The 26294-nt window shown below is 37.4% G+C and overlaps 1 protein-coding gene across 4 annotated transcripts in view; it reads right to left on the reverse strand.

The window, feature by feature from the left end:
* The window catches only part of poe (E3 ubiquitin-protein ligase-like protein poe), a 246440-nt gene that overhangs the window by 143495 nt on the left and 76651 nt on the right, over positions 1–26294 (reverse strand). For all 4 annotated transcript variants that reach the window (XM_081764062.1, XM_081764063.1, XM_081764064.1 and 1 more), the window contains exons 30-40: positions 25933–26135; positions 23623–23782; positions 19569–19750; positions 15433–15678; positions 13632–13766; positions 12136–12391; positions 9939–10136; positions 8287–8382; positions 5554–5679; positions 2752–2885; positions 2166–2323 (exon numbers count right to left, since the gene is read on the reverse strand). In XM_081764062.1, the coding sequence (XP_081620188.1) occupies positions 2166–2323; positions 2752–2885; positions 5554–5679; positions 8287–8382; positions 9939–10136; positions 12136–12391; positions 13632–13766; positions 15433–15678; positions 19569–19750; positions 23623–23782; positions 25933–26135 (1894 nt within the window). The remainder of the gene's footprint in view (positions 1–2165; positions 2324–2751; positions 2886–5553; positions 5680–8286; positions 8383–9938; positions 10137–12135; positions 12392–13631; positions 13767–15432; positions 15679–19568; positions 19751–23622; positions 23783–25932; positions 26136–26294) is intronic.

Consider the following 26294-nt stretch of genomic DNA (forward strand, 5'->3'; position numbering starts at 1 on the left):
TGTAAAATGGCCTCTGAGCTGTATCTGGTGATTGTTAAATAAATAAAAATAAATAAATAAATAAAATCTCCAGAACAAAATACCACTGAAAGAAAAAAAAAATGTTTGGGAATCATACATAATGAATTTTGTTCTCCCTTTAATGTAATCTCGCTGTAACAGTATTCAACCGTCATCTGAAACAAAAAGTAATACGAGTACATTCCCTTTGGTTTCGTACTATCTACCCTTGCGTATCAGTACAAATAAATAAAATGTCCTTCTGCATATGTCACAGTTAATTACAAATCGAAAACACTTCACTCAAATTACTGAAAATACACCACCTCTATTTTCTCAACGCTATATTTGGATAATTATACACGTACAAAAAAAAAATGTATTAAAAAAAGAAACAAAATCTCTTACGGTAATCACAAATTCACGAATCAGATTTTTTTTTAACTTCATAACTTGAATGACAAGACACTTCAAACCCTCCACTTAAAAAAGGAAAATGCTAAAGATCTACCTCTATTTTTCCCCAACATCTACACTTCGATAATTACACACGTACAAATGAAAAAGACTTGCATTAAAGAAAGAAGAAAAAAAAAAGATCGGGAAACATCCGAATTCTTCGTGCATATCTGGGAGAGTATGTGACGTATAATATGATTATCGTATGTTATAAAGGTACTTAAATCATGAAATCTACTGTAAGGTATCAAATTGACAACTAAAAAAAAAATGAAATATTTCAGTTTTACGTTTATGTTGGCTAGGCCAAAGGAGACGCTGATGATGAGAAATGAACCAAATGGTGCAATGAAGGAAGTGGTAGGAAACGGGAGAACTCCGAGGAAACCATCAGCACGGTGTTTGTCCACCACAAAGTTCACTTGTAGCGAGCTGGGATCGAACTAGACTCCATGCAGCAGAGGTGAACGTTCAATCACTGAGCTACCGCGGCATCCAATTGACAACTCGAAATTGGACTTATTTACAAAAAGGTTTCCAACATTTCACTTCTTTATATATATATTTATTTATTTATTTAAAAAAGTCAATATAATAAAGCAGTTTTCTTTCGTCTGTGGCTCCTAACCTTGACGTAGTATCCCACCATTTGCCTGGTGTGTTTTGAGAAAAACTAAAGATATCTTCAGTCAGGACGGCTGACCCAGGAACTTGATCCTGAGAGTACTAGGGCTCGCATTCTATATTATATAAAATTACCCACCTCTTTATTACTCTACAAAAGTCTACTTATTTGTTTTTAGAAATCGGAATAGAAGAGAGTGCCAACGGTGCAAAGTGTGGCCTACGAAATGCGGCTGGGGCTTCACGGATTTCTTTTTGAGTGATAACAAAATGCATACGTGTGTGAGGGAGAATCAGAAACTAAGGTTACAAGGCCGATATTTCTGGAGATTCGTCTGTTAAGAGGAATGAAGATTTTGCGGTAACTGTAATACATGGGGTTGGCAATTGTGCAGAGTTTCAGCCACCCAACACATCCGGTGCTAGTTTAAGGGAAAGACAAATGGCAACTCGGTAGGAAAACTGGTCTCGCGATGGACGAAACATGTAACCGCAGCTGAAATTCACCGGTAGCTGGTACAGGTTTACGGAAAGATTGTATTGTCTTGTCAGCATGTCGCAGAATGGTGTATGAAGTTTGTGACTGGTAGAGAAAACGTCACCGACGAGGAGCAGCGGCGGATCCAGCACTGAATCAACAGATTTGACCACCGAGGGACATCATCGACTACCCTTCCTACACCCCGGACCTCGCTCCAAGCGACTTTCGCCTGTTCCCCGCACTTGAAGAAGCACTTAGAAGACCGTTGCTTCGCTTCACACGAGGTAGTGAAAGACTTCGTGACAATGTAGTTGAACACGCAGGGATATGATTTTTTACCAGGCGGGAATCTTCAAACTCATCCCACGATGCGACAAGTACCTCAACTGATAATGGAGACTATATCGAAAAATAAACTAATGTATGTATTATATGTTGACTGTATTGATTGTATGAGATTATACATACACATATTTCACTGCAGACTTTGTAACCTTACTTTTTGATCACCCCTCGTAAAACCCAACTCAATAAAGCCTACTGCGGATCAAAAAAAAAAAAAAAAAAAAAAAAAAGTTGTTCACAATTCTGTTTTACTTACACTTTGACAGAATCAACCATAGTGACTCCCTCCGGATCTTGAGAAGGTCCAAATGTAATCGTTAGCTTTTTATCAGCTTGTAAACTTTCCTCCCGTGTGAAGGGGAAATCGAACCAACGGTTTCTTATGAGGGACACCTGAATACTTCTTCCAAAGATCTAAAGGAAAAAAGAAATAATGAACGTATTTTTTTATTACATAAAATATTAACGAAGTGTACTTGTTTATATTATAAAATATTTTAACTAGTGTCAAGGACTATGGAAGAAACTGCACTAAAATAACAGTTTCCCAGGAGACAATGAAAACACGTTAATATAAGAATGTGCTAAATGAAAATGTACAGTATGCATTTCAGAGAAGTTTTAGCTCAATAAATTGGCCCAAATACTCTAGTTTACACAATAAAACCTTTCCACAATTTAATATTTATTCGAACTTATGATTACAAAATTGGATTTGATTCTTTTAACAGGCTGAAACCTTTAGAATTCAATTCAACTAAATGAATTTCTTATATTATTCCATAATTCTTGCTTTAGACTACTTATAAAAATTATTTACTGAACATTACAAATAGTTTTACCTCTATATATGAGGGAGCGCGCTGTATATCCTGATTTCCGACCATTATTCTGACTCCTGTCATTACAAGTGTATTGTCTAGATTAGTTACTTCAAGATTAAATCCTGTTGGTTTTGTGGATGCGACATACATTCCTATAAGAAAAAATATAACAACAAAAATTAACAATGTGCTATGAAGTTTGCAATAAACTACAAAAATATTAAGATGGTTTGACTGATCATACAAACTCACCTGTTAAGTTTAACGTCTGCTTTCGATATTGAAGTTATGCCGACATGGATCTATACCTTAACACATGATTCGTACATGAACTAGGAATCGAATTACAGTCTTCAGTCCTGAGAGTATGAACGCTAACTACTAAGCCACTAAAGGTCCCCAATATAAAATTAAGAAATGTTATTATCCTAACGAAGAATCAGTCACGTAATACTTGTTACTTATTTTTATTTAAAGTCTATTTTCAGCACCGAAAGATGAAACAATTTCTATTATAGTATTTGGCGATATGCATTTTTTGTCCTTTGAGAGTAAGTTCAAAAATAGACTGAATTTTATACGCCAATACAGAGATTTTGATTCCTTCAATTTCAGTAAGAATTATCGATTCTGTGTTTGACGATACGAGGCCGTTTAACTGAGATTTGTTTTCATGTAAAACATTTCAACAAATCGGTAATAACCACTACTCAAACAATCAAACTAAAGGATTGTTCAATATGTTCGCGTTGTTCTATGGGCTTTATAAAGGTCTTGTAGTTTCACAAAATGGTGGTGGCGTTTGCTAATACGAGTCCTTGGGTTGGTATTATCTTAATCTCAGTCCTAAGTTACCTGTACTTATTTTTTATTGCCCTTTTGCATCGTTCTATCACCGCTGGAACCCGAATTCCATTCTCAAATTGTAGAATTCAGTCTTCATCAACGGTTGTTCGATAGAAAGAATTTTATTCGGATCCATGTATCCATCTTAACATGTATCCTGAAGTGACCGTTAGGATTTCCGTGCCAATGAAATGAAATATTTAGGGTTTAACATCCCACGGTTATGTCCTTTAGGCTAAGTGAGACCCCTGATTAAAGCAAGTGAATGAAGACGGAAGAACTGCTGGAATGAGAAAGTGGGAGGAAACGGGGGTATCCCGAGAAAACCCACGGACACGATGTTGTTCGCCACAAACTTACCTGGGCAGGGATCGAACCAGAGACACCACGCAGCAGAGGTAAGTTATTTAACTCTGAGCCACCGTGTCTTTCAGGATTTCCTTTGAAGACTTTGCTGAGAGCCTCATTTATGATTAAAATTTTGCAGATTAATTGAACATTACCTTTTACTAATTATAAAATCCAAAATTTAGTTTTTTCACCGAAAAACTGTATTTATGGGGCTCTTATCCCGATCTTTGCCACGTTCTTACACTTTTCTTCTACGTACTGTGCTCACCCCCTTCTGTTAAAGGTCAGAGTTTATAAAAATTTATAATACGTAACTTAGAACTCATAATCTCATATTCAAATGAAAGGATTTATTATTTCGTAAGAAGTCAAGTAGTTCATAATTTTAATTAAAAGAAGAGATTATTATATTTCATATATTTTACTATTTTCTTATTTAATTTGTATAAGGCTGTTCCTAACCTCGATCGTTACTTCTCCGAAGATGGATACTCCATGTTTCAATAGTAGCGAAGAAGAGCATTAGGTAAAAAGCAGCGTATCACTATTTCACTTTTAATGGCATTTTCTGCATTCATTCATTTAAAAAACTGGGCACATCGTATTGCGATTATAAAGAATGCCCACACTCCGTTTTAAAAGCAAAAATGTATCCATATATGGATAAAAAAAAGGGCTAGTATCACGTTTGTTTACATTTTACATGTGTTACAGATATATTGAGTTAAACGTCCCTTTCAGCAGCGAGGCTATATGAGACGGGACCTACTGATTAACGTGGAATCCGAACCGCATGAGCTACCGCCGGGAATCGAACCCGGGATTCCCCACGCCAAAGGCGCGTACGCTAACCGCTTAACCACGAAGGAGCTCATTATTACACATAGGGCGAATAAAGTAAACATTCCTTTTTCAACACTTCCAAAAAGAAATTATCAGTATTTACGCACCCCATATAGGTCTAGAATAAATTATAATAATTAAAATTTAACAGCATTTTTGATAGTGAAATATAATTGTGCAAAGTAAGAAATGCAGCAAGGCGTAATACATTGTCTGTAATGTAACCATACTATCGAGTCACCTAACCAAATTGTAAAAATGATTTGAATAATCTATTTAACTATTCAATTTGCACAAAATGACAGTAAGGTACACCATGGTACACCTTAACACACAGCGGTTATCCTATAATTCAAGGAGTGCAAGGCTCAGTGCATATTACTATAAACATAATCATGATGTTATGAGTTGGTAAAAACGAATCGTAATAGCGTTTTGTCCACCACAAAGCCAAATGGCGGAAGCTGGGATCGAATCACGACTCCACGTGCCAGATGTGAGCGCTCTACCACTGAGTCACCACGGACCAATTCTTATTACTTGTTCTAAGTTTAACGTATTTTTCAAACGAATCCTTCTTGTCCCTTTCTACAAGAAGCTGACAGCCGCAGTTACCTGCTAAAATTGTTAAGTAAAGTTCATATTTTTCTCGCGAAGCCATAAATGTTACATTGTGTTTATAAATGAAACATTTATACACAAATAGGGGAACTTCTTTCTTCAACAAAGCAGTTTCCAAGATGATGAATCTATACCTATCGAATATAACCAGACTCTTACCTGTAGTATTCAACCGATGTTTGATTTGTTGCGTGTTGTAGATTTGTAATAAATCGTTGCCACCAAACTCCACTTCATTCATAGCCTGACAGTGCTCAAAGAAATCGATTGGGAAAGATACCATTCCTGAAATAAATATAAGCCAATTCTCACTACAAAATAATATTTCCAACTAGTATATGACTGAAAGAAAGAAATAACGAAAGCAAGAAAGAATGCAATAAATAAATAATTAAATAAACACTGCCTTTTCGAGTTTTTTACATTCTTCTGCAACCGAGGTTATGAAGGACAGGAACTACAATAGTATAGGCCATTCCCCATCCCACCACCTCACCTACAAGATATGCATTAGAAAACGATTCTACCTGTCCCAGCAACTGTTTGTTTCGAATTTACCAGTTGTGTTCGTCATTGAATTCTTAGTAGTCGTCACCACACATAATATATTATTCATCCAACTAATTTCCGAAAAAATATACGGGCTGCTTCAGAATTTCTGTCATTACGTTTGAGAAGTAGTTCTATTCACAAAAACAAGACACAAATATCTCCACCAAGGAAAGTCGACTGCTGATATGTTTGTGAATTATCGACTTCACAGTATGTGGGGAAACTAAATTTGAAAACTACATAGCACAAACACAAAATGAAATGAAATGAAATCTGAGTTTTACGTCCCACGATTATGCCAGCTAGGCTAAAGGAAACAGTGATGATGAGAAATGAATGAAATGGTGGAATGAAGAAAGTGGAAGGAAGCGGCAGAACCCCGAGGAAACCCAAGCACACGGTGTTTGTCCACCACAAAGTTCACTTGCTGGGAGCTGGGATTGAACCCGGGACCCCATGCACCAGAGGTGAACGCTCTACCACTGAGCGACTGCGGCCCCCTTGCACAAACACAAAAACACGTAGAAAATTTTAGAAAGTCACATGTGAGCCACTGAGGCCTTGAGTGACTCCAAAAGAAGAAAAGAATCTTGTATAATCTTTCAAATACATACATACCACTAGAAAAAATTCCTTGTGCAGCATTCTTAGCGTCTTAAATTTGATCATAATGATTAGCTTAAGTAAGATTTACTCTACAATGTTCCACATCTTCTCGCAAAGCCAATAGCTTTCGTGGTTTCAAAGCAGATTTTCCCCACACACACTGCGAAGACAATTTAACTCAGAAACGAAGCTATTCCGACTGTCGTTTATACCGAGTTTTTGGTTTACATATAGTAGAATCAATTTCCAAATATTATAATAGCAACTGTGAAACTACGTGTATTTCCACAATCTTACGCATTGTATTTTATTGATAGAAGGAGGAAGATTGGGGGGGGGGGGGCTATTTTTCTCCTCTGTTACGATGACCAAGACTGGTCAAACATGGACTACCTTCAGTGGGAGAACAGACTAAAACAAACATAATAAAATAGAAAAACCAAGAAAAGCACTACAACTATAAAAAATGAGAAACAAGAGTTAAAATAATAAATATAGGAGATAAAACATACAATAACAATAAAGAGCAAAATAAATAAATAAAATTTAAAAGTAAAGATAAGATATTAGCAGCGAAAGACGAAAGAATAAAGGACTAAACAGCTCAACGAATGTAAGTAAAGTCAGAAGCATGGACAAAAGGCAAGAACATGTCTAATAGACTCAATGTCATCCGCCAATGCACAGTCAATGCACGAGAAACTTGATGTTCTTTGAGATCTGAGTATTCAGGACATTCGAGGAATCTACTAAAGGGTATGGTGGCAGGAAAGAGAGGGAGGAGGAGAAACAGGCTACAGTTGATGGACGGTATCAATATAACAATCGTGGGCGAAGAGGTTAGCTGAAGACGGTGAAACTTGAAAGCTTCTCATCTACGGCAAGTGACCTGACAATGATGGCAGAATACCTTTGATGATGACAATGATATCTACTGAAGAAACGGAATTTAAAAATTCATTTTCGTTTCACAGATCCCGTATGGATTAACGGACGGACGGACGTATTAACATTACAATAATATCACTTTCGTTCCAGAGATATCATATGGATTAACGGACGGACGGACGTACTAACATTACAATAATATAACTCTCACTCACGTGATCCTAATAAAAGGGAAAAATATTCTTTTTCGTTCTTTAGTCTTTAATTTTAACTTTCACTTCCTCTTCCGAATTTCAACTGCTCATCAATAATGAAACAATTATACAATTAGAGAAATCTTCATGTTAATGCCATTTAGACTAAAGTGGACTAATGGAGACGGAAATTAATGAATGTTAATGATTATTAAAATAATCAGTGGATTGAAAATCTTTCAGTTGAACGTCCCATGATTATGTTCTTTAGGCTACGAGAGATGGATGACTAAGGCATGTGAATGATGATGGAAGAATTGGTGGAATTATAGTGTGGGAGGAAATGGGAGTATCGATGTTGTCTACCACAAACTTACTTGGCCGGGAATCGAACTAAGAACATCTTGTACCAGAGGTAAGAGCTCTACAACTGAGTCACCGTGCCCCCAATCAGTGGTTTGCGAATGAGGGAGAAAACGGGAAAAAACCGGGAAAATCCAGGAACACAATATTATCTACCACAAACTCATACAGCTTGGGATCAAACCAGGAATACATCGCATCAGATGTGAGTGCTGTAAACACTGAGTCCCTGTGTCGTAGCAGATGAAGAAAATGGTTCGTAAAATAGAACAGCTGATTCTCCACTTACCTGAAGTTTTTCCTGTTTTTGTAACCTTCTTCTTCCTCGACGGTTTCAACGATGACATTGTACTGATAGGCTGTACACTAGGCGATAACCAGAACCCTGAAATTAAGTGTTCATAATAATAATAATACCTAACACTTAAACATAGAGTAAAACCTCATTAGCTTCTATCAATTTTTTCCTTTCCCCTTTAATTAACCAAATTAATGAAACGATTATTTAAAATAAGCAATATGTAAGTATGAAGTAACGTCGCATTCTGAAAACTTCACTGAGAGAAACGACAATCTACGAAAATTCAAAAAGAATGAAAACGTTTAACAAAAAATTAACTGTAGCACTGATCTTTACACCAATACATATCCCATTATACTACACAGTCCGCTCCCCAAACTAGCTACACATTTTGACTCTTGAATCCGATGTTAAGCTTCGTCACTCTATTCCTCATGTAGTATAATATTATACTCGCTTTTATTATTATTATTATTATTATTATTATTATTATTATTAAAGGAAGTAAGTGAACGTCAGTATGGGCAATCGAGGCATTCCACCAGACTTCGAAACCGAAACTATGCGCAGACTACACATAGTAATATAGCAAATTGGAAATTAGACCTACTGCAGAGAAATAGATTTCGAATTAGAATTAGGGTAGGGATACCATTATACAAGAACTATGTAATTATGTCTTCAGTCCACAGGTAGTTTCTTGTATATATATCAATTAATATTCTTCCGATATACGAGGAGAGTTCCAAAAGTAAGGTCTCCTTTAAAAAAAATACAAAGGAACGTTTATATTTAATAATGTTTACATCATTTTGAACCTTGTACACTTGCTATTTTTGTATATAATGGCAGGGTGTCTACTAAATTCCAAAATGAAATATCTCGTGATTTTTTCGTGACCATTTCTTTATCAGACTATAAAATTTCATAACATTCTCAAGAGCTAATTTGGGTGCGAATTAGGCTGAATTTTCATATATACAATAGAAGCATGCTTTGCTTACGATTTGGTAGGGTCTAAAGCCGAACACAGATATATTTGTTGATGAATTTTGTCGTTTTATTGAACAACATTTCCCAGTATGTTCTTATATTTGTACAGATTAAAAAAAAAAGCGTGACCCAAAAGCCAATTTTCGTCTTTTTCTTGACTTTCATGACCGTTTTCTGATTTTGTGACTTTTTCGTGACATTCGTGACTTTCGTGACCGATAGACACCCTGAATCGCCTTTTCGGTCGACGCATTTTTGTAGGCGCAATGGCAGTTTTTGCATGCCCACGTTACAGCAGCTCGCCGTCATGTGTTTGAACGTCCCAGAGGTGCGCGCGAGCTTGTTTAAGAGTAGGGGAAACAACCAATACAACACTGTTGCCATCAGCCGCACGAACAGTTTCCCTGCGTCCTCAGCGCTTTGGGAATTTAGTTTCAGGATAGCCTCGTATTTATTGAAATTCAAGATAATATTTATCCCTTGCAATACAATACTTTGGGCAGGTCTCCTTAGCAATACCTATTACTTATTATTTTGGTATCTGTACCATCAAGCTAAAAGAAATTAAAAAAACCTTTTACGTCTCTTGTAACTTTGATATGAAATATTATTATTATTTATCTAGGTAAATGCATTTCTCTATCCACCTGTCTGTTCCATGCCAGCCATGTAAATTCTAAGGCTACCATCTTCACACAACAGTATGAGCGTAGTTCGATGATCAGAATTGGAAGATGGATGTCTGATTGCAACCATGTCCATTATTTTTGCTTTTGCTGGAACGACTTTTATCTCCTGGATTAAGACGGTGTCAGGCTTCAACATGAGGATAACAGGGTTATTACCTTAAAGAAAGAAAGAAAAAAGAAAAGAAATTACATTTTTATCCTAAATTTTTCAATAAGTATTCTAGGAAATTATAATAATTTACTCAGAACTGTTTTGTCAAAAAAAAAAAAAAAAAAAAAAAAAAAAATACATGGAACACCAATACACTAATACAGTGGTTCTCAAACTTGTTGTTACCGCGACCCACATTAAATATTAAAAAGTACTTTGTGGCCCACCTACTTTTATTCAAATACACATTGTCATTCTAGGTAATGGTGGTATTTCAATTTTGTAAATCATAATTCTAATTTTTCCATATAAAGGTAACACAGAGCTCACACTACTCTCAACACAATGCCCTACCCCGTGACAGATTTTGACTCACCCATTCTCTTTCCATCTCTACTGACTCTACAACAGGGGAGGGCTCTGAATAACCTCTTACTCTTCACCTCATTAACAAACGCTTTCAAGTTTTACTTCCTGAATGGTACTTACTTTACAACATATGTTTCTGCATCAAAATAAAATTTTCACAATTAAAAGGAAAAACTTCTCGCGACCTACCAAAGAAACGGCCCGCGACCCACACTTTGAGAAACATGCACCAATGTATGGAAATCATCTAACTATTCTCAATAAGAAATTTCTTGTATACAATAAAAGACAAATTCTGACCAAAGAATACACTATCTAATAAATAATAGCGTTACAGTTTCGGCATAGTGTCTTTGCCTTCATCAGACACATTATGAAGAACAATTTTTAAGACTACAGCATGGTTCCTAGATATGATCTCTCATTTTCTGATATATATAAGCTGTAGTCTTGGAAATTTCATACTGTTTCTGATGAAGGTAAACATACTTTGCCGAAACCGTAACGCTCTTACTTATTACATAGTGTATGCTTTAGTCAGAATTTGTCTTTTATTGTATTCCTCAAATCACCGTAATATTTTCATCTATCGATTTAAAAAAGATGTGGATTGAATTTATTTACGTTCATTTTGCCAAAGTTTTCTACTAAAACTAGGGTTTTTACGGATGGACAGCATCCATCACTATGTTTTAGCTGGAAGGTTTTGATATTCATGGTTTAGTGTAATGGAAGGTTTTGATATTTAATTCCAAAATGCAAGGTATAATAGTATTCTCTCCTCTACATATTAAATATGAATCATAAAGCTTCCATCAGTAAAGATCCTCACATTAAACGAGAAGTGATCGAAAAGTAAGGTTACAAAGCCTGCAGTGAAACACGTATATATAATCTTATACAACCAATACAGCCAACAGTCACTACATGCATTAGGTTGTTTTTCGACACAGTCTCCACATCGATTGAGACACCTGTCGTATCGTGGCATGAGTTTAAAATTCCTGTTCTTGCGTATTTAGCCACGTTGTCATGAAGTGTTTCATCTCCTCGTCTGAAGCGAAGTGACGGCCTCTTAAGTGCTTTTTCAAATGCAGAAACAGGTGAAAGCCGTTTGTTTACGAGGTCCGGGTTGTAGGGAGGTTTCAAATTGTTGATGCCATGCCGGGTCGGTCACTGCGCTCCTTGTTGGTGACGTTTCCTTGACCAGTCGCAAACTTTCGATACCATTCTGCGACATGATGATGAGACATTACAGTCTCTCCGTAAACCTCTACCAGCTACCAGTGAATGTCAGCCGAGGTTAAATTTCAGCCGATTTCGCCTACAGAAATCGAATAACTGAGCGGACTTCTTCCCGTGACCAGTTTTCCAAACGAGTCACCATTTGTGTTTATCTACAACTAGCGCCGTAGGTGGTGGTTGATTGAAACTCTGCACAGTTGCCAACTCTATGTGTTAAAATTACCGCACAGCCCTCATTCCTCTACAACAGACGAAACTGCAGAAATATCGGTCTTGTAACCTTAGTTTCTGATTCTTCCTCGCATATATGAGAATAAAAAGATGATTTTTTTCTGCTGCTAGGAGTAAAATTAAAAGCCACATTAAAAACGTTTCCGTTTAACAACTTACTGCTCTGCATAACACTGCATACAAGTCCGGGATGATTCGGTACTTCGCTCCACTGACAGAGAGGCTGTGAATTATTGGATTTACTAACTCCATTGTTATTCTTTAAATTAATCATGAACACCGATGTTAATTCTTCTTCCATTTGTTTAAGAGGTGAAATGAAGCTTTTTCCTTGGCTGTAGCTGAAGAACAACAGCTGCAGCGCATGAGAATAATAAATGGAAACACCTCCGCCTCCAACCTGCCCATTCACGTCCTGTAACGGAAAGATTTGAATGATTAATACATCTAATGGATTTTAAGAGTTAATTATGACGAATATCTCCTATAACAAATTATTATTTAAAAAGGACCATCCCACCTATATCTTTACGCTAAAGAAGATGAGGTCATTAATTCAAGTGACTGCAGATAAAGAAAAAGAGAATGGAAGACATTCTTAAAATTCAGAAAAGGAAAACAAAGAACACTAAGTTATTCTTCAGAAGTCTACATGGGCACCAATCGAACAAGGGTACGAAACCCTTCACACCAAAGATGGATGATATTCCACTATCTTGGTGCTGGTAGGTCCTACTTCGAGCAATTAGGATGCTCGGTATACTATGTTAAGGGAAGCGAAAAATGACGCCAGCAATACTAGGAACAGAAGGTAGATGGATTGATTCGGTAGAGAAGTCGAGAGTGTGTACGTGTGTCCATAGAAGAGGCAAAATCTAATGCATCACATCCTAGCTGAAGAGATTTGGTGAGTACAGACATGGCTCATGACTTAATGACACGTTGCTTATATATGACTCAAAATTAGTAATCTTTTCTTCCGTCAAAATTCATTTCTTAATTTTAAGTATGATTAGTCATTATCCATTAAGTAGCAAAATGCCACAACACCCGTTTTGGATAATTAACAAAATTTGATGTCTCCGGTTTTATTTAATAAATTAAACCATTTTTAACTAAGTCATTTGTCTGTACTAATTCTAAACTTAATGACTGAGATTGTTATAAGTATAGATATTAACTCCCATATTAGATATGTTTGCGATTTTCTGGACTACGTACAGGTGAATGACCTACCAGCACCCGTCTAGGAGTTGAATTTTATTTCATTTAAAATATGAATAATATACAAAGTATTGAGATAATTGTTAATTAAGTATCTTTTCCCTTTCGCCAATTGATTTCTGTCATAACAATATATCTATATAAGCTATTAGAATTTTATCATCTTTACCTTATTGTAAATTCTATTATTGAATGATCTATAAGTTTGAGGTTCTCACTTATAGTGTGTAATGCATAATTTACTTAACTGTTTTCTTCATTTTCTTAGACTGTAATGCTCAATCTAAGACGACAAGAACCTGTCTCGAGGGCCACAGTTTGAAACAAGTTTTGTAGTTTTATTCTTATCTCCCCACTTTCCCCCATTCGTACTACAAAATATTGTAGATTTACAGAACATTCTCTTCAAGATGCGACTACAAGCTACCCACCTTAATTTCTGGATGATATATATCAAGTGTATTGGTTACATAGAATGGGCCATGCTTTGCTGAACTTTCTTCATTCATAGCTTGACTGTAGATGTATCCTGCAGAGGACATAAGCAACATGTGTGATCCCCCATCCTGAAACAGAAAAATATTTATAATCAATTATCTCTTAAGATTCATATCAGACTGTGTTACCAAAAAGGTAAATTATAAATTGGATGAAATTGAAACATCTTTGCAAGTTGCTAACTCACATTCTTTACAAAATTAGTACTATTTATTGCTTTCTGGGAATTCCTTACAAATTCGAACAATCAACATAAAATTGAAAAATAGTTGTAGCATACAGTTATTTGTGAACCCGGCGTCTGATACCTAGCACAAATATTACTATCTGGTCAATATAAATCTATGATTTCATTACTTCTAGCATTAATGCAGATACAGCACATGTAATCAAAATCTAGATATCAGTACCAAGTATCTATTTACTTGGATTTATCTCAAACAAAATGCATTACAGAATAGACTTCCTAACGTCAGTTACTAACACCCGCACCAGCAATGCTGACTATTCAGTTAGTCACGCATCCGACTTCCCGATGTCGAACACTATTATTAATAAATATACAACTCATATCCACAATTCCTGGTGCAACAGCCTTGAGGGCCTACTAGCCGACTTGTGGCACATCAGCTTCCCTCACCATTAATGCTAGCTTTCTAGACTTCTTTCTTTCAAGTAGCTGGCCAATTGTCCTCATGGCACTGAGTGGACGTCGCTATGTCAACATAATCTGGGGAGTACGAATTGTCACGCATCTTTCATAACTTATACTTACTATACTAAAAAATATGGGATCGACTAGTCTCAAGTTTACTAAACTATGTTCTTCCTTCGTACGGCATTAATTTCTTAAGAAAGCCTAGTGATTGAAACTGGAGGAAGAGGAATGTACAATTCTTCCCCATCCTGCTTCCTCGGTATCCCTCTACAGACAGCAGAACCTCGAGCATTTAAAGGGTGGCCACGAAGTCCCGTTACCACTGAAAATAAATAACATAAACCACTAAACGTACGTAAATAACTACATGGAAAGAACTGAATGACATGAACAACAATGTTTTCGAGAAGTTCTATTGAGATAGGAAATATCAAGTGTCCAGACGATCAATCTGTTGACCGTCACTTTCATTGACAAAGGATACTACGTCGCCAGGTTCTGTGCGATATTTTGCGCCGAGCATTGCACGTGTAACTTAAGTGAAAGCTTGTCTCACAACTTCTGTCAGTTCGGCAGTGGTATCGTATCGGTTTTGCAACGATGCCCTTTATGGACCCCCATAGCGCATTATCACAGATGGTGAGGTCTGGGCTTCGTGATTGCCAGGCAAGTGGTGCGGGCAGATCCGGACTACCACGATCAATCCAACGTCCAGCTAAGACTTCCGTAAGATATTCGACTACGGCGAGGGCATAATAGGCAGGTGCCCCATCATGATGAAACCTAACATGTCCTTTTGAATCCGTGCTCCTCCAAAAGAGGAACAAACCAGTTCTTCAACATATCCAGGTATCAAGGGGTAACGGGCTTTGTAGCCACCCTGTAGATTGATATTATAAAATCTAAGTTTTCGTTACACCTTGATTTACCATTAACTTCCCAACTAAATCTCCTGAAAATGTATGGCTATGGCTTAGTGGTGTAACTATAGCTTAACATTTTATACATTGTTTCAGTACTCTAAGTGTGTATATAAAAATAAAACAACTCTTTTGTTATGGGTACACACTTCTTACCTCCAGAAACACGAAGGTACAATCTCGTATTTTCCCACTGGGAACAAGGAAGAAGAACTGAGGGCTTAAGTTGTCTCGGCTCAAATCGTAGATCTTCACAAAATCTGCTGTCACAAGAGCTAATTCTGTTTGAGATCCTGGAAGCCAGATCGCACGGATGATAAAATTTCCAGTTTCCAACTGAGGATGCAATACTAAATGATCAGCAACGCTGCCACTACTGCTAAAAGTCAAAACATGGCAATCCTGAAAAGAAGGATAAATTGATTTAGAATATTGATTACTCAATATTCAATACATTACATAAACTCACACCAAGCAATACTCAATATTTATTTTCCTCTAAATACGTTTGCGTAATACTATTGGCAGTAGTAGTATTCCAACTTATCAATCACGTAAATCAGATGCTGCAAAGATTACATACATTGTGGAAAAGGAGAATACTGCATCTACCATATAGTCGTAACATGACCCTACCAGACTTACTATAACAGAGTAACTCACTCTATGAGAAACAATGAAATACTATACAAGCAAATAATCCGAGGCATCAAATAATGAACCACCAGTCAGGAATAAAGCAGTGACCGAAAATAATAATTAAGTTTATAAAAGGAATAGAGGTCACTTTAAAGACTATAAGCTCATTTTGTAGAAGTCATTTTTCTTTATTAAAAAAATTGTGTAGTATTGTTTAAAAAAATGGTCACTCACTAGTCTTTGATTAGCCCTATATTCCTATCCACAAATAAAGTTGTTTGTTGAAGTTCTGCGTCTCTTTTCAGCACCGAGGCTATACGAGACGCGGATTTAAAAGTTTAAGGTGGAGTCCGAATCACCGTAATGCGTTCAATGTTTTCCCATCAGGAATCAAACTTGGGACCCACGTGTGCTAAGGTATATGCGGTAGCTACTAGATCAGCGGGAAGGGCTACAAATGGAGCAAGCTGAAACAAATGTATATATTCTTGGGCCAAGTACGATTTTTATTTGAAGCCGAAGTATTAAAACTTCTTTCTATCCTGAAAGATAGAAATGCTTTTTTGAACACTGTATATTTGTACTTAACGTTCCTATCAAAACTGTTAAACTAACGCCGAACAGAGAAATACAAGTTATCTTAATAGTGTTGGAACGAATGGTAGTGCAACTTCAGACCAGACTGCAAAATCAATACATATATCAATTATCATCTACTAACTACCGAGTTCTCTAGAAAAAAGTATACACTTTTTGTCCTCCTACATCAGGATACTGGACTGTCAGCATGGTTAGTGAGATAAGAAAATGGCAGGTGCATGTTTGACGTTCTCAGCAGTGTAAGTACGTTTTGAAGTGTTTTTATGAAGTTTGGGAATGCCATCAAAGTGCAGCGTCAGTCGAGAGGGGAGTTTGGTACTGAACCACCAACCCGCGTAACAATCAAACGCATTGTTGACAAGTTTGAGGCGCATGGAACGATTTGCGATATTTACAAAGGAAGATCAGGAAGAATGCCTACAGCAACAGCCTTGTCAACAATGCGTTTGATTGTTAAGCGGGTTGGTGGTTCAGTACCAAACTCCCCCCTCCACTGACGCTGCATTTCGATGGCATTCCCAAACCTGATAAAACACTTCAAAAACATACGCTGCTTGAACTAGGGAAAAGCGGAACCGGTTTTCGGCTCTGAACGGATCCGGTTCCGGAACCGGTTTTTCGGATCCATGTCTGGAACCGGTTCCCAAGATCCGGTTCTGAAAATCGGATCTCCAAGAACCAGTTCCTCGCGGAGCCGGTTCCGCCGGAACCGAAACTTTGTGGCCATCCCTAGCTTGAACGTCAAGCACGCATCTGCCATTTTCTTATCTCGCTAATCGTGCTGACAGCACCGAAATCTGTTGATCGAAAAACTGTACTACAACATATTTAAATTTCAGAACAACTGTTAATGCCAGTATCCTGATACAGGATGATAAAGAGTGAATACATTTTTCTGACGAACTCTGTATAATATAATAAATGGTTGTTGCTAAAAACAACATCTTTAATACACGTTCGAACAACCAGAAACACCTGTCAGTACTTCTTTCGAAGTACATGGTGGCGCGCCGCTGACTCCATTTTCAAAGGTTTATATCTATTAAAGAGAGGCGTTTAGGAAAACAAGAATCTGCTGAAAGGACATATCTTGCTATTAATTACCTGACAGTTACAAACTTACTTATGGAGTACAACATCAGGAAGATGGGGTGCATTACGGTCATTTTCAAAAAAAAATAAGGTCCCACAATGTCAAACTGCTCAACACCACGCCGTACCGTAACCTTAGGGGAATACAAATGCTTCTCCATTATTAACTTGAGATTATTAGATGTCCAATACAGAATATTTTGCTTGTACACGGAACGGTCGAGTTGAAAATGGGCTTCATCACTCATAACCAGTAATATTGAAATGTCAGGGTGCTCTGTTATCATCTTCAACATGGTATTGCAGAAGTCTACTCTTGCTTGGTGATCGCTGGGGTACAGTTGTTTGGAACAGATGCATTTTGTATGGATGATAGTGCACCTCACGTAATATGCGTCCCAAAGACCTTCGTAACATATCCAATATTCTTGTTTCCGTGCTGAATGTTGCGGGCTTTTCTTAAACATTTCTCTCACACGGACCACATTGGTCGGGAGTTGTTACTCTTTTGTCTGGTCCATGTTTCAAGACTAACAGTCTCACTTGCGTCAAACCTATAGAACCAATGCATAATTGTTATGTGTTGGAATCGCACAGTGCCTTAGCACATTGAAATCCCTACGAAACCTCCTTTATGTGAACACTACATTTAAAAAACTTGCTACGCGATGCAGCACTGACATGCGCTCCATGACTACTGACGGTAACATACTGCCAACCGAAATGGCATCTATCCCTGCTTCTAGTGACTACCCGTTGTGCACCTACACCATCTCTTATGCTCGTAACGTGGCTTTCAAATTGGGGAGCTGGCGGTGCGCCATCCTGTACATTTGAGATAGTAACTAAACATTAGTAGAGCTAATTTTCAAAGGGGAACCGATAAACAACAAATGTAATCTTAACAGAATAAAGACCAAAAATCACACTAATAAACAGTGCGTGAAAAAGTATCCTTAAGGTTTGTCTATTTCCAACATGATTAAGCGAAAAGGTAAATAAGAATTATTCCGCGAGGGAGTTACCTTGAATACAATAATCTGTGAGAAACAGAAGAGCAATCATTCGATCCTTGAATTCATCATGGTTTGTTTCCTTACTGAGGTTGGAAATGAGTTTCCAGATGGTACTCAGTGTTCATGTCCTGCGACGTTCTTCTAGCTCCCTGGTTCTCATAAGGCGCGTACTGAAGTATGTTGCACAAAGATTAAATGCGATCCAGTCGAAGTCCACAATGGATGGTAGTGCCAGTTTCAAACTTGGTCCCACGTTTCTGATTAGTTGGCTTGATTTATTCACATGAGATATTGCAAACACTGTGATCTCTCATGAAAATCGCTTTCTGTTGATTCATGCGTTGGTCGCTGAAGCATTATCAGTGACGAATTGATTGCTTCAGTTATATGGACAAGTTAACGTCATGCCATTTCTTCCTGGAAGGGAAGACATACTGTGCACAAGTTCGCATAGGAACTTATCCTATCAGCCGTATGAGTTCAGTCTTTTCTTTATTAGTCACGTACGTAAGAGAAATTTATTACAAAAGTAAGTTTAATGACTTGTTGAGTTGAGTTGATTTTAGTTTAGCGTCCCTTTCAACAGCGAGGCTATATGAGACGTGGATCTACTGATTAAAGTGGAATCCGAACCACATGAGCTCCCGCCGGGAATCGAACCCGGGTCTCCCACGCCAAAAGCGCGTACGCTAACCGCTTAGCCACGGAGGAGCTCAGTTTAATGACTTCTGTCCGTCACCATCTTATGATGAAATTTACTATTAACGCAAACTATTAATTCATCTGCGTTCACTTATCTTTGCAAGTGTCTTGTCAGTATGGCAATAAAGTAGATTACAAATCGTACATTACACAACTAAAATCTTTTCAGAAGTGTCAATTCTTTTCATTAACATTATAACATAAAAAAGTTTCTATGTGTACCAATGAATAAAGCGTACTCACCTTCAATCCACACACAGCTAAGAAATCCTCGTTGTAAGGATTTCCGGTGATAGAGAGAACTGTGAATGGAATTGGTGCTGATGCTAGTCTTGTAAGAGTTAGTTTTCGTTTGGAGGAATCAGCTTGTTTCAACAGTGCACTCAGCTGCAAAACAGTGATTTTGCCTTTTTCATGCGAGACAGCTGTAAGGTAAAATTAAACAGATAATGTAAAGTACAGGAAACTCATTCAACTCTGAAAAAATAATACTAAACTAACATCAGCGTTTATGATAAATAAACAATTATGTAATTAATTCATAGTGAAAACTTCTATAAAGGTGTATCCAAAAGTTCAAGGACTGAATCTGTAAAATGAAAGTACCTTTGAAGTTAAATTCTTCCATCACCTTCAAAGTACTCACTCTTTTGCATTACTACAGCGGTCCAGCGTTTCTGCCATGCTTGAAAGCGGGATACGGACAAAATCTCGCGGCCGAAACATCGCCGCCCAAAATCTCGTCGGCCAAAACCTCGCGGAACAAAATCTCGCCGGGCCAGAACCTCGCGTGGCCAAAACCTCGCCGCCCAAAACCTCGCGGGACAAAATCTCGCCAGGCCAAAACCTCGCAGGGGCAAAACCTCGCATCCCAAAACATCGCGTGGCCAAAACCTCGCCGCGAATGAAACTTTTCTTTAAAATTTACCCAATGAGTTTCTTAATATGCAATTCCACATTACAAATAATAATAATAATAATAATAATAATAATAATAATAATAATAATAATAATAATAATAATAATAATAATAATAATAATAATAATAAGAAGAAGAAGAAGAAGAAGAAGAAGAAGAAGAAGAAGATATACAACATTGTGTGCGTGGGCTTTTTCGGGTTATTCCCGTTTCCTCCCACTTTCTTTATTCGATCATTTCCTTCATCCTGGTCATCTACGTCTCCTTTAACCTACAGCACATAATCAAGGGACGTCGTAAAAACTCATATATTATTTCATACTTTCATAAATATTATTAGATTTTTATTAAAATTTTAAGTTTTTGGATGTTCCAAAGTTCACGAAACTAACCCCGTTAGTTGTCATTACTTTTCTTATGCATACTTTTCTTTCCCTATAACCAGTTTAAAAACATCTTGTCGCCCTACCTTCACATTGAAATCCTCTAATACAGAAATAGAATTTTCATATGGTATCGCGGGACTTGGTCAAATACCCGTGATACTTCTTCTGAAACAGCGTCTTTTATACCGTCATCCTTATCATCTGTTGGAACATTTACATTTTGGTCAGGCGAGATTTTGGGTGTGGCGATATTTTGGGGCTCGAGGTTTTGGCCCGGCGAGATTTTGGGTGGCGAGGTTTTGGCCAGGCGAGATTTTGTCCCGCGAGGTTTTGGGCGGCGAGGTTTCGGCCCGGCGAGATTTTGGGTCGCGAGGTTTTGTACCCAAACCCTTGGAAGCATTTCTGGAAGTCCTTTTTTTTTTTTTTTTTTTTTTTTTAACAGTGTCAAGTACCCGCTGCGATTCTTCTTGAATTTCTGGAATGGTGTCGAATCTTCGCCTCTTCATCCGAAGCTTACGCTTGGGGAAAAGAAAAAAGTCACAGGGGGCCAGGTCAGGTGAGTATGGGGGACAGTTAACCACTGTCATGTTGTTCTTAGCCAAAAACTGCGCCACTTTAAAGGACCGATGTGCAGGTGCATTGTCGTGGTGGAGAATGATGTTACCGTTATGTCATTTCTGTGGCAGTTTGCGACGCACATTTTCACACAACCTTCTTAAGACATCACAGTAGAAGTCTGCATTGACAATGCTTCCATGTAGGACAAATTCCCGGTGTACAATCTCCTCTTGGTCAAAGAAACAAATGAGCACAGTCTTCAATTTGCTTCTTTCCATGCGTGCTTTTTTGGGTATTGGAGACCCAGGACTTTTCCATTGAGAATAGTGCAGTTTAGTTTCTGGGTTGTAAGCATAAACGATGCTCTCATTGCCTGTAATGACGTTGACAAGGATTTGACACAGAATTTGATGCACACCCTTTGTTCTTCAGCTTCCGCAATACCGCCGAAATAAGAAAAATCGCAGACGGCTAATACAACACACACGAAGACACGTGCACCACTTCAAACCACACTACTCGGCACACTGGCTCACAAGACACCATTGCAACACATCCTAGCGGGAAACTTGTCAACTGCAAGCGGTTTACATGTTATGAGCACTGTCCTGGAACTTTTGGATACACCCTTTTAAGTTCGTAAGAGACTGTCCTCTCGCCGCTAAAAACTACAGCAAAAATTTCTGGGCACAGGGTTCCCATTCAAACTAAATAATTGAATTCATGAGTTTTTCACGGTTTTTACAATCCAGAAGATTTCAATTTTACGGTCGGAAAGTTTATAAAATTAACCTTTCCTGACAGCACAACGACAATAAAAACTACCTGGCGATTTGTATGTTGCAGCGGAATAACTAAACTTACCCTCCTTTAGCCTTACGATGTCAGTTGTACACACAAGGGAATTCTTTCAACTTTTGTTTTCTCCTGATAAGTTTTTCTATTGATCTGAAATGTTTTTACCTGTTTAAAATTTGGTAACGAAATCCATGGCTTATTGAGGTTTTTACACTATATACGAAATCCACAATTCATTCAAGACTTCACTGTTGAGTGGACATCTTGGGGTATGTCCCAAAGCAACAAATTGCTGAAGAGCACAGTTGCCAAGATTCTTGTAACGTGGTGCAATTAATACTTACTGTACCAAACTGCAGCGTTTCGTCGATCAGTGCTTGCTGGTCGAATTGTAGTGCTTAAGGTTAGTGTAAAGGGACAAGTTTTGCCGATAGATGTCACTACAGTCTTCGTATCTCTCCCATGTATTTTTTACCTTTCACGAAAATTTACAATTTCTTTATAAATTTCAACCTAGAGACTTCAAATTTTGAGAGAAGGAACTTTACAACATTTAAAGAGAACAATCCGTGCAGATTTTTTATTTAGAATTTTCTTCATTGTTGAAACAGTTCCATTGTTAAAGGTTTGGATATCCATTTCAACAATCAAGCCATTTCAACAATGAAGAAAATTCTAAATAAAAAATCGGCACGGACTATTGTCTTCAATAGATTATGAAGTTCCTTTTCTAAAATATGAAGTCTGTAGGTTAAAATTTGTAAGAGAAATCGTGAATTTTAGTGGAAGATAAAAAAATACACGGGAGAGATACGACGACTGTAGTGCCATCTATCGGGAAAACTTGTCCCTTTAAACCAACCTTAAAGGACCTAATTTGATGTTCCAAATTGTAGTGATTCATTGATTTACATTTGGTGTACTGTCGAACCATAGTGCTTCGCCGATTAATAGTTGTGCTGCATTATAGTGCCTCGTTTCCTTACTCTACTCATGTATCTTGACAATATTACACCCTAGGCACTTGGTTGTCTTCGCGCGAAGAAACCTTTCATTTCACAAAGTATGACAAAGCCTACTGGTACCACTTCGGCAATGAGTATTTTCCGGCAACAATATTACATATATCAGTATCGTTTGACTTGGGTTTCAGTCCCCCTTAAGTATCATATGCTATATGGTTTGTGGATTTAACAGTATACTGTGAGGTCCGATTAACATGTATTGAAACCGAGAATCGATCCCAGGATTTCATACCAAAAGCGTAAATGCTATTTGCTTATAAAGGAACTCATAACATATATCGTAATAAGGATCAAGAAGGATCAGTTTTAGTTAAATGATACGCTCCAAACTTATCATTGGAATCCTTTTTCAACCTTACTGTACACATAAACACACACAAAATTATTGTACAGAATAAACCATACTAAAAAACAGGCATACTATCTTTCTGTTACTGAGTTCAAAATATGTGTTTAATTCAAATTGACTGAAAGCAGATTTGAATTATACTTCATATATGTTTGTCAGCAATGATACAACATAATTCACAACAGAGATAACTGACAGCTATAATGTCTTAAATTGTTTCGACAGAAATGTTCTTTAATATTTGGCAACAAACAACACATACCAAGATGCTGCCGTTTTCCGTAAGGAGATGATAAACAGCACATGGCAACTCGTCTGATCATATGAGCTGAGAGTAATTGTCGAATCGTTTGTCCTTGATCGCCAGAGTAATTCATCCGCACATTTTCAAAAGCTCCTTCCTGCGAGCCCAACGTTGGTACCTAGAAACCAAAGTCAAAAATCAATTACATAAACGACATTTATAGAAAGCTTTAGCGAAGTTGTAACATACATAGGAAAATTTACGGCATTGAATAGCATAATGAACAATAAATGGTACATACTGCAGACGATAAACTTCATTTATTTACAATTTGTGGCTACTAGTGTTACTTTAGCATAATAGCTTTTTAAAGCTAACAACATTACAGCAGTATATTTCAAATATCTGTGCTCGTAATAATAGGGTGGAGGAGTTGAGTTTGAATGTTTGATTTGAATCCTTATGCAATACCGAGGTTGTCAAGGTCGGCACCTACTATTAACATGGGTCCCAAACTACGACCAAGCTTGAATCTGGCGCATTACTAGATTTCATTTGATTTTAAGTTTAGCGTTTCGTTCAACAGCGAGGCTATATGAGACGTGGACCTACAGTTTTGTGCAATCCGAACCACGTAAGCTCCCGCCGGGAATCGAAACTGGGTTTCTCATGCCAAAGACGCGTCAGCGAGTGAATATGCACAACACTATAGACCGTTTCCAAAAAATACAATCTCATGTCCAAGAGAAAGGGAATACAGGACTACGCCACGGGTGCAAATAAAACGAAATATTTCAGTTTAACGTTCCACGTTTAGGGTAAGGAGGCGGATGATTAAGGCAAGTGAATGATGGAAGAATTGGCAGAATGATAATGCGTGAGGAAACGAGAATATCTCGAGAAAACCCACGGACACACGTTGTTCACCACAAACTTACTTGGCCGGAGATATAACCCGCGACCGGTGTCTATTTAGAAGTGGCAAAGAAAATATTCTCTCTTATAGTATTGAACACAATCTGTTATCACCGTTAAGAGGATGGACAGTTATGGAACTAATCAGTAGATTTTTAAACATACACACACCACAGCAGGGCCGACTAGATAGAATCTAAATCAAACAAAATATTTTAATTTAAAGTTCTAAAGTTACATCCTATAGACTGAAGAGACGGGCAATAAATGCAAGTGATTGGTGAAAGAATCGACTGAATGAAAATTGGGGGAAGGGGGGAGTGAGAGAACCTCGAGAAAACCTGTAATTACGATAAAGAGAGAACTGAGTTTTTTCCTGGTGACGTGAGTTTAGTTAAGTATTCTCACGCTATCAGCCAGGTGAAGATATTGACAATCCAAGGTTTCGAAATGTAGATATTGCATTCATCTTCAGAAATTGTGATAAAAAGACCGGAGATAATATGTGGGTGTATATTATATATTATGTTTTATATATATATATATATATATATATATATATATATATATATATATATATATATATATATATATACTGTAACCCGAAACGTCAGAACTAGCAGAGCATAGCTCAGAGCTAGAATACAGAATCGATAGTAGCGAAGTGCAGCAATGTTTCGGACAGAATAATAAAGTCATAGCCATCTCGCGGGAAAGGAACCGTCTCAACAGAGACAATTGGTTTCAATTCAGTTTTATCTGGTCGGTCTTCTTTTTTTTTTTTTTTTTTTTTTAGGAACAAGAAAAAGACGTTTAACAAAGCCATTTCTCGTAGCCACAACAACAGCCAATCCGTAGCCATCATTTCTCTCCGCCAATCACAAGCCCACTCATAGTTCCGCTCTCAAATAGTTACCATATATATTTATACCCACAGATCTCTGGTCTCTTCAGATGAATGCAATGTCTGCATTCATCACGATCACGATCCCTCCAGATGAATGCAATGTCTGCATTTGAAACGTCGGATATGAATATCTTTATCTGGTTGAGCTCGAGAACACTTACTAGAGCTACAAATACGATGTTGTTTTTGTAAAATGAAATCTGTTTTGCGTCCGACATTTACAACGGGTAAGCTATAGGAGACGGTGATGATGATAAGTGAAATGGGAGGAAAGAAGGTAGTGGAAAGAATGGGGACCCACGTACACGGTGTTTGTTCACCACAAATTCCGCTTCGTGAGACATGGGATCAAACCAGGAATCCCAAGCACCAGAGGTGAACAGTTTATCATTGAGCCACCGAAGGCTTATCCAAAGGCCTTTGTGTTCCCACAGGAAAGCTGTCCACACCTGAGCCAGCTGTATTCCCTTACCCAATATAATTCACAACAATAACATTCTACTTACCATTAGCTGATCTGTATTTTCAAATTTCTTTTCCAAACTATGTAGTTGTTTTAATGCTTTCTGTGCACGCTGGTAACAACCAACTGGTGAATTCCGTTGACATGACGCTTCAACCGCAGGTAGGAGACACTTCAGCATATCCAGCAATGAAGAAACAACTGGACTACTCATAATATGAGTCACAAGCGTCTCTTTGCTTCCATCTGTAAAAGACAATTAATACTTACTTTAGTACTGAAAAAAATAAGCCATTTATCTATAAACCCTTTATATTAGATTCTTGCCGCATTTCATTATTTTAATTTAGAAAATCGAACAATGTTTTAATCGTACTTATTAACAAAAAAAAAAAAAAAAAAAAA

The sequence above is a fragment of the Thermobia domestica genome, chromosome 7 (genome assembly GCF_964235325.1).
Source record: "Thermobia domestica chromosome 7, izTheDome1.hap1.1, whole genome shotgun sequence".
In the NCBI taxonomy this organism is placed as follows: domain Eukaryota; kingdom Metazoa; phylum Arthropoda; class Insecta; order Zygentoma; family Lepismatidae; genus Thermobia; species Thermobia domestica.